The sequence below is a fragment of the Mustela nivalis genome (genome assembly GCF_964662115.1).
Source record: "Mustela nivalis genome assembly, chromosome: 16".
NCBI classification, from domain to species: Eukaryota; Metazoa; Chordata; class Mammalia; order Carnivora; family Mustelidae; genus Mustela; species Mustela nivalis.
Window position 1 is genome coordinate 22,192,894 of NC_139035.1, and position 12,321 is coordinate 22,205,214.

Sequence of the window (12,321 nt, forward strand, 5' to 3'; positions counted from 1 at the left end):
TAAAGAAAATAATCTGATTTTCCCTCAGGCATGGAATCCCCAATAATAGTATTCTGGCATTGCTGTACAACCATATGGACTTTTCAGTTTCTAGAAAGGGAACATGTGCTTCTCAGGGATTACCATTGCTGCAGCAACATAAAGGCTTGTGCTCTTGGCCCCAGGGGCTTCACATGGCCTGTCATGTACTTGAAAGAAGAATTATCTTAAGAAATTGCTTCACTGGGACACCTGGGTGGTTTAGTTGTTTAAGTGTCTGCCTTAGCTCAAGTCATGATCCCAGGGTCTTGGGATTGAGTCCCTCATGGGGCTCCCTGCTCTGCAAGGAGCCTGCTTCTCCCTCTCCTTCTGCCCTTGCTCATGCTTTCTCTCTTTCTCTCTCACTCTATCTCAAATAAGTAAATTTTAAAAAGAAAAAAATTTTTAAAGAAATTGCTTTATTTCTAAGGGCTAATTATATAAAGGAAATGTAGATTGTTTCATCTTGATGAAAATGTACTATGAGAAGATAGAAATCAACTTTAGGAACTTACCAAGTGACTACAATAAACAAATGTCTTATTTAAAAATTTTTTTTCTTGGGACACCTGGGTGGCTCAGTCAGTTAAGCATCTGTCTTCAGCTTGGGTCATGATTCCAGGGTCCTGGGGTCAAGTCCCACATCGGGCTCCTTGCTCCGCCAGGGAGCCTGCTTCTTCCTCTGCCTGCTGCTCTCCCTGCTTGTGCTCTCTCTCCTCCCAACAAATATATAAATAAATTTAAAAAAATTTTTTTCTCCAGTAAAAATAATGACTTGATGAACCAGAACAAAGAAGAAGGGAGAATTTCATTTTATATAATTTTTAAATAGGAGACTGTGAGTGATTTTTATCTTTCCTACAATATTGGTTCATATTTTTCATATTACAAAATAATGAAGCCAGGCTGGCAGAAAATATTTGCAAAAGACACATCCAATAAAGGACCGTTATCCCAGATATACAAAGAACTCCTAAAGCTTAAGAATTTAAAAAAAAAAACAACAACAACCTGATTTTTAAAAATGGACAAAAGGCCTTAATAGATACTTCACCAAAGAGGATATACAGGTGACAAACAAACATGAAGAGACGCTTGCATCATATGTCATTATCAGGGAAATGCAAATGAAATCAGTGAGGTAACACTGTACTCCTATTAGAATGGCCAAAACCTAGAACACTGCCAATATCCAGTGTGGGTGAATATGTGAGCCACAGAAGTATTAAATCTTGATAGTGGGAATGCAAAATGGTACAGATATTTTGGAAGATAGTTTGGTGATTTCTTATCATACTATACCTATTTTTACTGTGTGATCCGGTATCCATGCCCCTTGATCTTTACCCAAAGGAAATGAAATTGTAAGTCCACACACAAAGCTGTACATAGATGTTTATAGCAGCTTCATTCATGGTTGCTAAAATCTGGGAGCATCCAGGACATCCTTCAGTAGGTGAGCGGATAAATGAACTATGGTGCATCCAGACCATGTAAAATTATGTAGGTCTAAAAAGAAATGAGTTTTCAAGCCATAAAAAGACACGGAAAAAAACTTCCTAAATGCAGCTTACTGAGTGAAAGAAGCCATTCTGAAAATGGTACATACTATATGATTTCCAATGATGTAACATTCTGGAAAAGGAAGAACTATGGAGATAGTAGAAAGATAGGTCGTTGCCAGTGGTTGGGAGACAGGGAGGGATGAATAGGCAAAAACAAAGAGAATTTTTAAGGTGTGAAAGTAGTCTTATCCCTTATCCCCTGATAAAGGGGATAAAGGGCACAGTTCATTATACATTTGTCAAAACCCATAGAACATAGAAAATGAAGAGTGAACCCTGAGGTAAACTATGGTCTCTGGGTGATGATGATGTGTTGATGTAGGTTTATCAGGTCTAACAAATGTCCCATTGTGGTAGGGGATGGGGGTCAGGGAGAGGCAGAAATGCATGTGTGGGGCAGAGAATATGTGGGGGAAATCTCTGTACTTCTCAATTTTGCTATGAACTTAAAACTCCTCTAAAAAAATAAAGTCTTTAAAAATACATACATACATACATACATACTGTTCTTTTTGCTGAAAAAATTATGAAGGAAATGGGTTTAGTAATTCAAGGATATTTCATGAGATCCCATTTGTGTAAAAAAATTCAAATAAAAATTATTTATATAAGTAATAAAGGTATTTGAGAAGTTCCAAATTAGATGTGACATATAGAATACTGACCTAGAAGTATATGTTGTTTTATAGTCTCAAGGGAAAAAAAAAATCTATGATGGAGGATTTGATTTTTTTATTTGATTTTAAATAACATGGAGTCATTATTAGAGTAAAGCAAAATATAGAAAGTATTTTTTCCTATTTTTAATTTATTTTTATTTAACTGGTTCTAAATTCAGCTGGTATTTTAGAATGAATAAACTTTTTTTGTTTTTAATATCCACACCGAAGTTGAAATTTAACATGAATGTATCTTTAAAGGTTTTAACAAATAGCTAAGGTAAAAATGTTCCTTTCTTATCACGGATTTGTGTAACACTAGCCCAGTCGAGAAAATGAACAATGGCGTATGGCTGTTTAATTATAAACAGTACAGCATAATCTTAATTTTTCGTAAGTTCAGTGACCTTCTCATAAGATACTTGGCAAATGCAAAAAAAAAAAAAAATTCTGGGGTTTCCTAATAATTACCAACAGAATAAATTTGAACAAATAAATGTGGAAATTAAACAGTACTATCAAACTATGTTTACCCTTTCCCTAAGTTATATGTATACACTACACCTATAAACAATTGGAAACTTAATCTCTCTGGTCTCCTTGGGTGGACTCTGACTTCCGAAGGTTCATGTTCATCATGATTTAAATCTTGGAACTGCATCCAAGAGGAAGCTTAACAATAGTGATTGTTTATTTTGTAGGTTTTAAAGAAGCTAGAGTGCCGAGAAGACCTTTGAAGTGTGAAGAGATTTCCTGTAATTGAAATCAAAATGTCATTTATAGATCCGTATCAGCACATCATAGTAAGTCATTTACTGTTTATATATCCTTGCTGGGAGGGAGGCTGATACACATCTGTGCATGAGCTTTGCTGGCATTGGCTAATAAAGTACAACTCTAAAGGACAAATCCACAACAGAGGTACTTGGAAGGGGAAAAAAAAGTACCAAAACATGTGTAACAGTACAGAACTTTCACAGAACAGTAAGAAATGTAGTTAACCACTTAGCAGTTACCAGCCTGGGTAAGTTCTACCCTTCACAGGCATTGGTGGAGAGGAGACAAAAGAATTCTTGAATTGAAGGCTATTATTTGGGTATGCATTGGCAGGGTAAAGCATTCTGTAACTTTCCCTTCTGTGTGCTTAAACCAGTTCTTCTATAGGCGCTTAGTTTAGTAAAGAGTAATTTCAAATTTTAGTATGTATTCTTCCAAACTCAGTTGGAAGCATACACCCTCTCTTCTGATCCAAAAAATACCCCAGGGATCTCTTTGCTAAATTCAACACTTGAGATCCGGTTAGGTTTATATGGACTAGAAATAGCTTTTATGGAACATTAAGGAATAATCCAGAGCCTTATTGTTACTTTGAATGAAGCACTTGTTCTTTTACCTTACATCCTTCTCTAGCTACCATCCTCTGTCTTTTCCTGCCTGGAGAACAAGGATTAACGTATTACAAGTGTTTTCTAGTGCCTTCTTCCCCTCTGTTCATAGCTCGAATCATTAAAAACTAGACTCAGCTTTCCCACTTCACAAAAAGCCTCATCAAGGGCCTCTTTTGGTGCTGAATTCAGTGGACTCTTCAATAGCCTCATCCCCTAACACCCTACCCTGCCCTCAACCACCCCCACTGGTCATTCTTTTCTTAAAACTCTTCTTAATGGGGTGCCTAGGTGGCTCAGTGGATTAAGCATCTACCTTTGGCTCAGGTCATGATCCCAGAGTCCTGGGATCAAGTTCCGACAACAGGCTCCTTGATCAGCAGGGTGCCTAATTCTCCTTCTCCCTCCCATCCCTACTCATGCTCTCTCTCTCAAATAAATAAATAAAGTCTTAAACAAAAAAAACTCTTCTCGATTTTTCTGTGGTTCTATTTCAGATTTTCTTGCAATTGGTTCCTTCTCAGTTTTCTTTGCAAGCTGCTCTTCCTGTTGGATTCTTGAGTGTTTGTTTTTTTAATCAACAAACACCATATATAAAGTGCATAAATCTTAATTGTTTAACTTGATGGATATTAACCTATGTATTCCTCTCATCATCATCCAAATAAAAACACACAGCATTAAAAGTAACACAGAAGAGTTGCTCATGTTTTTTCCAGTCAATAAACTCCACAAAGGTAACCAACATTTGACTTCTATGACCGTAGATAAGTGTTGCCTGCTTTTGACCTTCTTATAGATATCTGCATTCCACATTACATCTGTGCGATTCATGCATGTTGTTGTAAAGCAGCAGAATTCCACACTTTTACATTGCCCTATAGTATTACCTGAGTATACTACAAATTCTCATGCCCTGGTAACCGCCATCTCCTCACTGAATGGCAGAGGCCCCTCTACTGTTAAATGAAGCCCCATCTGTGTGTGGCTTGATCTCTGTGCTGTTCTATTGGTCCGTTAGACTTTGTTAAATAATACCAGTTGTACAAATATCTATCTTAATTTCTCTCTCTCTTTTTTTAATGATTTTATTTATTTATTTATTTGTCGGGGGAGAGTGAGGGCCCAAGCAGGGGGAGGGGCAGGCAGAAGGATGAAGCAGGCTCCCCTCTGAGCAAGGAGCCCGATGTAGGACTCGACCCCTGGACCCTGCGATCACAACCTGAGCCAAAGGCAGACACTTAACTGACTGAGCCACCTAGGTGTCCCATCTTAATTTCTGTAGCTTTGAAATATATCATATATGGTAATGTAAAATCTTCCAGCTTTTTCTTCTTCAAGATTGTCTTGGCTATTTTCAGTCCTTCTGCATTTCCCTGTAAGTTTTGCAACCCGTTTGTCGCTTTGCTACACACACACATAGACCCAAAACTGCTGAAATTTTTATTGACCCTTAATGATTTTATAGACCAGTGAAGGGAGAGATGCTATGATTATGATATTGAATCTTTTCACCCATTAATAACCCATGAATCTAATCCAAAACTAATGTTACTTAGATTATCTTTAATTCTCTCAGGAGTGTGTTGTAGATTTCAGTAATAAATGTTTTATAGGATTCCCCCCTTACCTGTGGTTTCAGTGATCTGTGGTCAGACTTTATACAGAAGCAGATGATCCTTCTTCTGACATACTATCAGAAGGTCAGTAGTAACCTAACGCTACGTCACTTTCACTTCATCTCGTCACCTAGGCATTTTATCGTCTCATATCATCACAAGGAGGAAAGTGAGTATAATACAAGATATTTTGAGAGAGAGACCACAATCACATAACTTTTATTACAGCATATTATTTTAGTTCTCTTTTATTATTAGTTATTGTTGTTAATCGCTTTCTCTGTCAAACCTATAAATTAAACTTCATCATAGGTATGTATGTACAGGAAAAAACAGTATACGGGGAGTTTGTACTATCCATGGTTTCAGGAACCCATAGTGGCAGGTCCAAGGTTGCTTGGAATGTATCCCCTGTGGTGAAAGAAGGATTACTAAATATCTTTTTTTAGATGTATTTCTTGATAGTTGATGTTTTAGTGTCATTATTTACAAATTTTATTTTCCAGTTAGTTTTTGTATTTATATCAAGATACAACTGATTTTTGTTGATCTAGTAAACTTACTGAATTTCTTTATTAATTCTGATAGTTTGTAGGCTCTTTTGGATTTTTTACTTACACATTCCTGGTATCTATGAATAATGCCAATTTTACTTCTTTATAAATTTTTAAATGTTTATCTTTTGAGCTTTATTAATTATACACCATCTACTTTAGGTATAGCACATAGGTTTGGGAATGTCACATTTTCATAATTGCTTAATGAAAAATATGTTCTAACTTTTTCCTAACTCAGTCCCTGAATTGAGCTTTGACTCATGGGGTACTGAGACATGTGTATATTAATTTTCAAGCTTTTGTCTTTGAACTTCATTTCTAATTTAATTCCACTGTGTTCAGAGAACATACTCTTGCATGATTTTTGTTTTTTGTAAGATGTTTATATATAATTACAGTCTTGCTTATTATCTATTTTGGCAACTGTTCCATATATAAGAACATGTTTCCATTTGCAACTTTTGCTTTATGAATTTTGAAGATATGTTATTAGTGCATATAACTTCTGGATATATATATTTCTCTGCTGCTTTATCATTGTAAGTCCTTTTTTATCTCTTTGCTCTAAATTTTACTTTGTCTTTTATTAATTTGACCTCTTCCAGTTTCTTTAGTGTATGCATCCTTTTATGTTCAATTTGTATTTTTCCTTATATTTAAAGTATGGTTTTGGGAAAAGCATATAATCAGGGGCTTTCGGGCGGCTCGGTTGGTTAAGTGTCTGCCTTCAGATCAGGTCATGATCCTAGGGTGCTGGGATCGAGCCCTGCTAGTCTGCTTCTCCTTTTGCCCTTCCCCCTGCTCATACTTGTGCTCTCCCTCTCTCTCAAATAATTTTTAAAAACCTTAAAAAAATCAAGGTTTAAAATGAGATATCTTTGTTTTCAGAAACAGTATCCTACTTTCCACAATTATGGTTTTCTACAATGAAATTGTAGAATAGCTTAAGCAATGAAATAATTATTTTTCATATTAACAAAGTTTCTATATATTATGTACAGATTAGTTCTTTTTCATCCCACCAGTAATTCCTATAACTCTCAGAGAATTGAATCAAAGTGTTCATTCTTAAACTTTAACCTGAAATTTGGCCCTGGCAACTGAAAAGGGAGAAGGAAGATAAAGTTAAGATCTATAACCCTGGGCTTAAGACAAAGAAACCAACAATAATTCTGAATATTAGCATTTGGACTTTCAATTCATTACCTCTAAATCTATTTCATTTATTTATTTTTTTTCTGAGCACTTATTGTTATTTATTGAATGACCATTGTGTACCACTCCCAGTGAGTTTTCGATAAGCATTGGGGATGCAAAAGTGATTCAGACTAAGTCCCTGAGCTGAGCTTATGCCTAGCAGAAAAACCATTTATTTACATACTAATTATAATGTTCAGAAAGGGCTCTGATAAGAGACAATGAGGATTACTTTGGGAATATACAACATGAATAATGAATGATAGGAATCCTGACATTCCTACAGGGACTGACTTGTAAGCCTGGACTTGAAGGTTTAGCACAAGGGAAGGGAAGAAGGAGAAAATTACTTTCTGGATTAGAGAAAAGTAGATATGAGGTATTCTGGAGATGAGAAAGTTCCTATAAGGAAATGAAAGAAGTTCAGGGTGGTTGGAGTGTAATACATTTCAAAGAACATGATTATTTCAAATGCACTTCCCTCTCCTACTTAAATCTGAGCAGGCCTTCTTACTGACCGCTGTGTAGTCCCCACCTGTCTCCTTCAGATGACCTTGTGAGCTGGCCTTTTAGTTTCTTCTCTTAACATGGCAGAGTATTTTTAAAAATCAAACTGCACTCTGGATATTTTAAAACTCATTCCTGTCACCTTTCCTTGCAAATTCTAACTACAGCTAAATATGAAGGACATAGTGATTACCTATGTGGCGTCTCAATATGATGAAGCCCGCAAACCACATATCTGTATCATGGTTTTCATTACCGTTCCCCAGCATCAGAGTGGGACATTTATTCATATTCCGATTTATAGCACTTTTTAAAGTGAGGATTCCTGCGAGCTTTATAGTTTTGTTCTTCTTGCTCTTTCTGTGTATGTGTGGAAAAGACTGCATGTGTACGTCTATGTAAATTATTTTAACAGCCAAATGTGCTAACCAACTGCACTACAGAGACTTATATGTAAATTATTTTAGTGACAAAATTCCCTGCTCTAGTTTTCACAGAAAGATACTTTTCAAAATATATAAGTGAGCATACTCAACACAGCGCAATTTTAGTAAAAAGGAAAGATGGGGAAGGCTAAGTCAGCTAACTTGTAATGAGTGGTGCCAGACGGGCCAACACCATTTTGGCTGCCTCAAGGCACAGAAGATTGGCCTTATTTTCCCCACACCGGTGATGCAGTGACATGTTGGGGAATCCCATGGGCTGATACAGCAGTTCATAGCCAGCAAGTTCTCTTGCTTTCCACAGGGCTGGCTTGTAAGACCTGGTAGAAAATGGAGCAATATGCATATGGCAGAATTCAGTGTCCATGTTTAGAGTCCTCATGAGGTACTTTCTAACCTGAAGGATGTTTGTGTCTCCAGAATCTACTGAAATTCTTTTGGACCAATTTTACAAGAATAGGTCAAGAATAAATTATTTATAAAAATTTCCATCGTTTTACTCTGAAAATGAGTCACTTTCCTGGAGTAAAAAAGAATCCACACCTCTTCTCACTGCCTGTTAGCAGGGGAGGGCCCCTGTCTCACATCCACAGAACCCAAGGTTGTCTTCACATTAGGCTCAGTCAACCGCATGGGTAAGCCAGCGTGACTGCCTGCTAAAACACAGGATCTTTGAAAATCGTCATTGGGGAGTGACTGGAAATTTTGCCAGGAAAGTAGAAAGCTATTATTCTAGATTATTATGGTAACATGGTGGCAGGGGGTGGGGGGGGATGGGGCAACTCAGGATAAGGAATCGAAGAGCTAGTTTTCTAGTGGTAGTTCCCGTCTTCACTTATGTGCTCCTGAGCACTGAAACTGAGTTTTAGCTGCTTCGTGTGGAAAAACAGGGCATGAATGGTACCTGCTGTGTCTGCTTTACAAGGCTTTTATAAATAATAAATTGCTGTATGTATAAAAGTATTCTCTAGACACAGTCAGGAAAGGTACTTCCAGCCAAGGGACATCATAAGGTGAGATGCTGCTACTAGAAATTAAAAAAAAAAAAAAAAAAGAAGAGAAATAAAAAAATATCAAGGTGGCAAAATGCCACCTGGCAAAGCCGAGCGCTGTGGAAAACTGACAAGGAGTTTTATGGCAAATAGCACATTTGTTGTTGCTGTTATTCTAGAAAAGTGAAAAAGAGGGTGGTTAGTGATCTTCTAATCTTTCCCAGATACCAGTCATTCCTTAGGGTTCAGTCTGTGAAATTTTTAACTTAAAACAGGGATGGTTTATGAGAGTACTAACCCTTAGACGGCTCACATTCTCAAGGCTGCTCATTCTCAGCCTCCTCCTCTCTTAACCAGCACAAACGCTGCTTACCACTCTAGTTTTTGGTGAACCCTTTGATTTTCGATCTCTTTCCTGGTAGTTAAGGCCTTTCTATCCTGTTAGTTCTTGGTTACTCTGTTAGTCTGTGTTCTCCAGAGAAACAGAATCAATAGGCAATAGAGAGGTAGGCACATAGATAGATAGAGTCTTAATTTAGCTTATAAATAACCAGAAATTTATAGCTCAGCGTTCCGGAGGCTGGAAAGTCCAAGGTAAATGCAACACCATGGTTGCCTATGGCAAAGGCCTGTTCCCTGGTTTGTAGCCATTCTGTCCTCACGAGGTAGAAGAGGCAAGGACCCTGTCTAGATTCTCTTCTATAAAGGCACGAATCCATTCGTGGGGGTTCCTTACACTTCCCTTTCATTTCATAATCTTTGAGGGGTTAGGATTCCAACATATAAATTTGGTGGAGGGGGGAGGGGGGAAGACACAAACACTCAGACCATAGCAGTTAGATCTAGACACAGAGACTTACTTTGAAGAATTGTCTCATGTGGTTATGGAGGCTGTGAAGTCATACATTCTGTCCTCTGCAGGATGGAGAGCCACGGAAGACGAGGTATGATTCAGTCCACTTCTGGTGGCTTAGGAACCCAGGGAGCTAATGGTATAAATAGCAATCTAAGGTCAGGAGAAATGACATGAGGGGTTTCAGCTCAAGCAATAAGACTGGAAGAAAAGAGGCAAATTCTTCCTTTTGTTCTATTCAGGCCCTCAATAGATTGGGTGATGCCAGCCCACACTGGGGAAGGCAACCTACTTTCCTGAGTCCCTGACTCAGATGATAGTCTCATTTGGAAAGACCCTCACATATACACCCAGGAGTAGTGTTTAATCTGAGCACCCTGGGGTCAGTCACAGTTAGTCTTTCAAAAATCTTTACTTATTTTGTAAAACCTTATTCAGTTTATAGTTATTTTCTGTGAGAAGTATATGTGGGAAGTGTCTTACAGTTGTTTAACCTACCATTACTACAGGTGGAGTTCCCCCATTGTGTTTACTCTAGATCAGTAATGCCTCTAGATAATCCCCAGAAGACTGATTTTAAAAAGTCTCATCTTGAAAGATTTCCAAAGATGGTAAAATTATCCCCCAGACTTAGTTGACATTCAATATTGATCTGTGTGAAATTCTAATGTTGGATTCTGGGTTGGTTTCAGGGGACCCTTGACAAATCCCATGTCACTGGTGATACAATTACCATTTTACAGATGTGGAAACCAAGGTAGAAAAACTGAGTTGAGATATCAGGCAATCTGTTATAAGTATCCTTCTGACTTATGTCCATGTCTTTTAGTTACGAAGCTTTCACTTACTTCTTAATAGCAAAGATGAATTGAGACCAAGAGAAGGTTTTGAAGAAGTCCCTTAAAATAAGGGTAAATTACCCGAAAGGACATCTGTAAATATGTCTATATTTTCAAGTCTGTTGGATCTACTAGACTTAACATACACATCTGAGGGGGCACCTGGGTGGCTCAGTGGGTTAAAGCCTCTGCCTTCGGCTCAGGTCATGATCCCAGCATCTTGGGATCGAGCCCTGCATCGGGCTCCAGGGAACCTGCTCCCCCCACCTCTGCCTGCCTCTCTGCCTACTTGTGATCTCTGTCTGTCAAATAAATAAGTAAAATAAAATATATAAATATATATTTATAAAAAAAATACACATCTGAAAATCATCATTGCGAAGATACTCTTAGATTTGAACAAACATGGCAAACATGACATAGGTCAGTAATTCTAACCTAAATAAATTTTTCACAAAGATTTTATTTATTTATTTGTGAGATCGAGAGAGAGAAAGAGGGAGAGAACATGAGAAGGGAGAACAGAGGGAGAAGCAGACTTCCCATATACCTGGGAGCCCGGTGAGGGACTCAGTCCTGTAACTCCAGAATAATGACCTGAGCCAAAGGCGGTCGCTTAACCAACTGAGCCACCTAAGTGCCTTAAATAAATTAAAAAAAAAAAAAAAAAGATTTTATCTACTTATTTGACAGAGAGAGACAGCTAGAGAGGAAACATGAACAGGGGGAGGATCAAAGGGAGAGGGAGAAGCGGGGTTCCCCCTGAGGAGGGAGCCCGATGTGGGACTCTATCACAGGGACCAGGGATCATGACTTGAGCAGAAGGCAGACGCTTAAGGACTGAGCCACCCAGATGTCCCTAAATAAATATTTCTGCCATCAAAAGCATCTTTAAGAATGTGTGGGGAAAAATGTTCAGGTCTGCCTGGTGCTTTATATGTTCTGATGAGGACTTCCAGGAGAATGAAGTACATCTCTACATCATGGTCCTTAACTGAGCCATAGTTACTCCAAGGAGAGTATAGATTTCTTCAAGGATATTGAGTAGAGAAAAAGCTGATGTTCAGAAAAAATTTGTGTGTGTGTGGTACTATGGCTACTCAATTACCATTGGGTTAGAATCTACATCTCAGTTAAAATTTAAATGCTAAAAATTTGGGTGACTTGAATTTTAGGTATCTTGATGAAGTTATAGTTACTATAAATTTATGGTGAGTATGTCATTAAATGAGTATTTTAGACTCAGGCTGGCACCATCAAATTTCTTTTTTGTACTGCTTTTCAGCAATCTCAGAATCCTAATTAAAATAGGACTTAAAATCTTTTAACTTCACTGAAAATGAACTCTATATTTAATTTTAAAGATATGTACATATTTATTATGATATATATGATTACTGTATTAGATATATATTTGTTGTATAAGAGGGAAAAACTTCTTGCTCATGAGAGAGAAGAAACTCAAGTCAGATTTCTGATTATGATTTTCTTGTAATGAAGAAAAATCTAGCTCTGCTAGAGCTAACAAATTCTGTTGACAAATTAGGTGTTTGGGACATTAAGATAATTTATGTATATGGCATTCCATGACTGAGAATTCTTTTTTTTTTAATTAACATATAGTGTATTATTTGTTTTGGGGTACAGGTCTATGAATCATCAGTATTACACAATTAATAGCACATAC

General features: G+C 37.4%; 1 protein-coding gene across 3 annotated transcripts in view; it reads left to right on the forward strand.

Moving 5' to 3' along the window:
- PLA2G4A (phospholipase A2 group IVA) overlaps positions 1-12,321 on the forward strand; it is a 162,815-nt gene that overhangs the window by 31,327 nt on the left and 119,167 nt on the right. For all 3 annotated transcript variants that reach the window (XM_082704068.1, XM_082704070.1, XM_082704069.1), the window contains one exon: positions 2,944-3,045. In XM_082704068.1, the coding sequence (XP_082560194.1) occupies positions 3,013-3,045 (33 nt within the window). In that variant the 5' untranslated portion in view covers positions 2,944-3,012. The remainder of the gene's footprint in view (positions 1-2,943; positions 3,046-12,321) is intronic.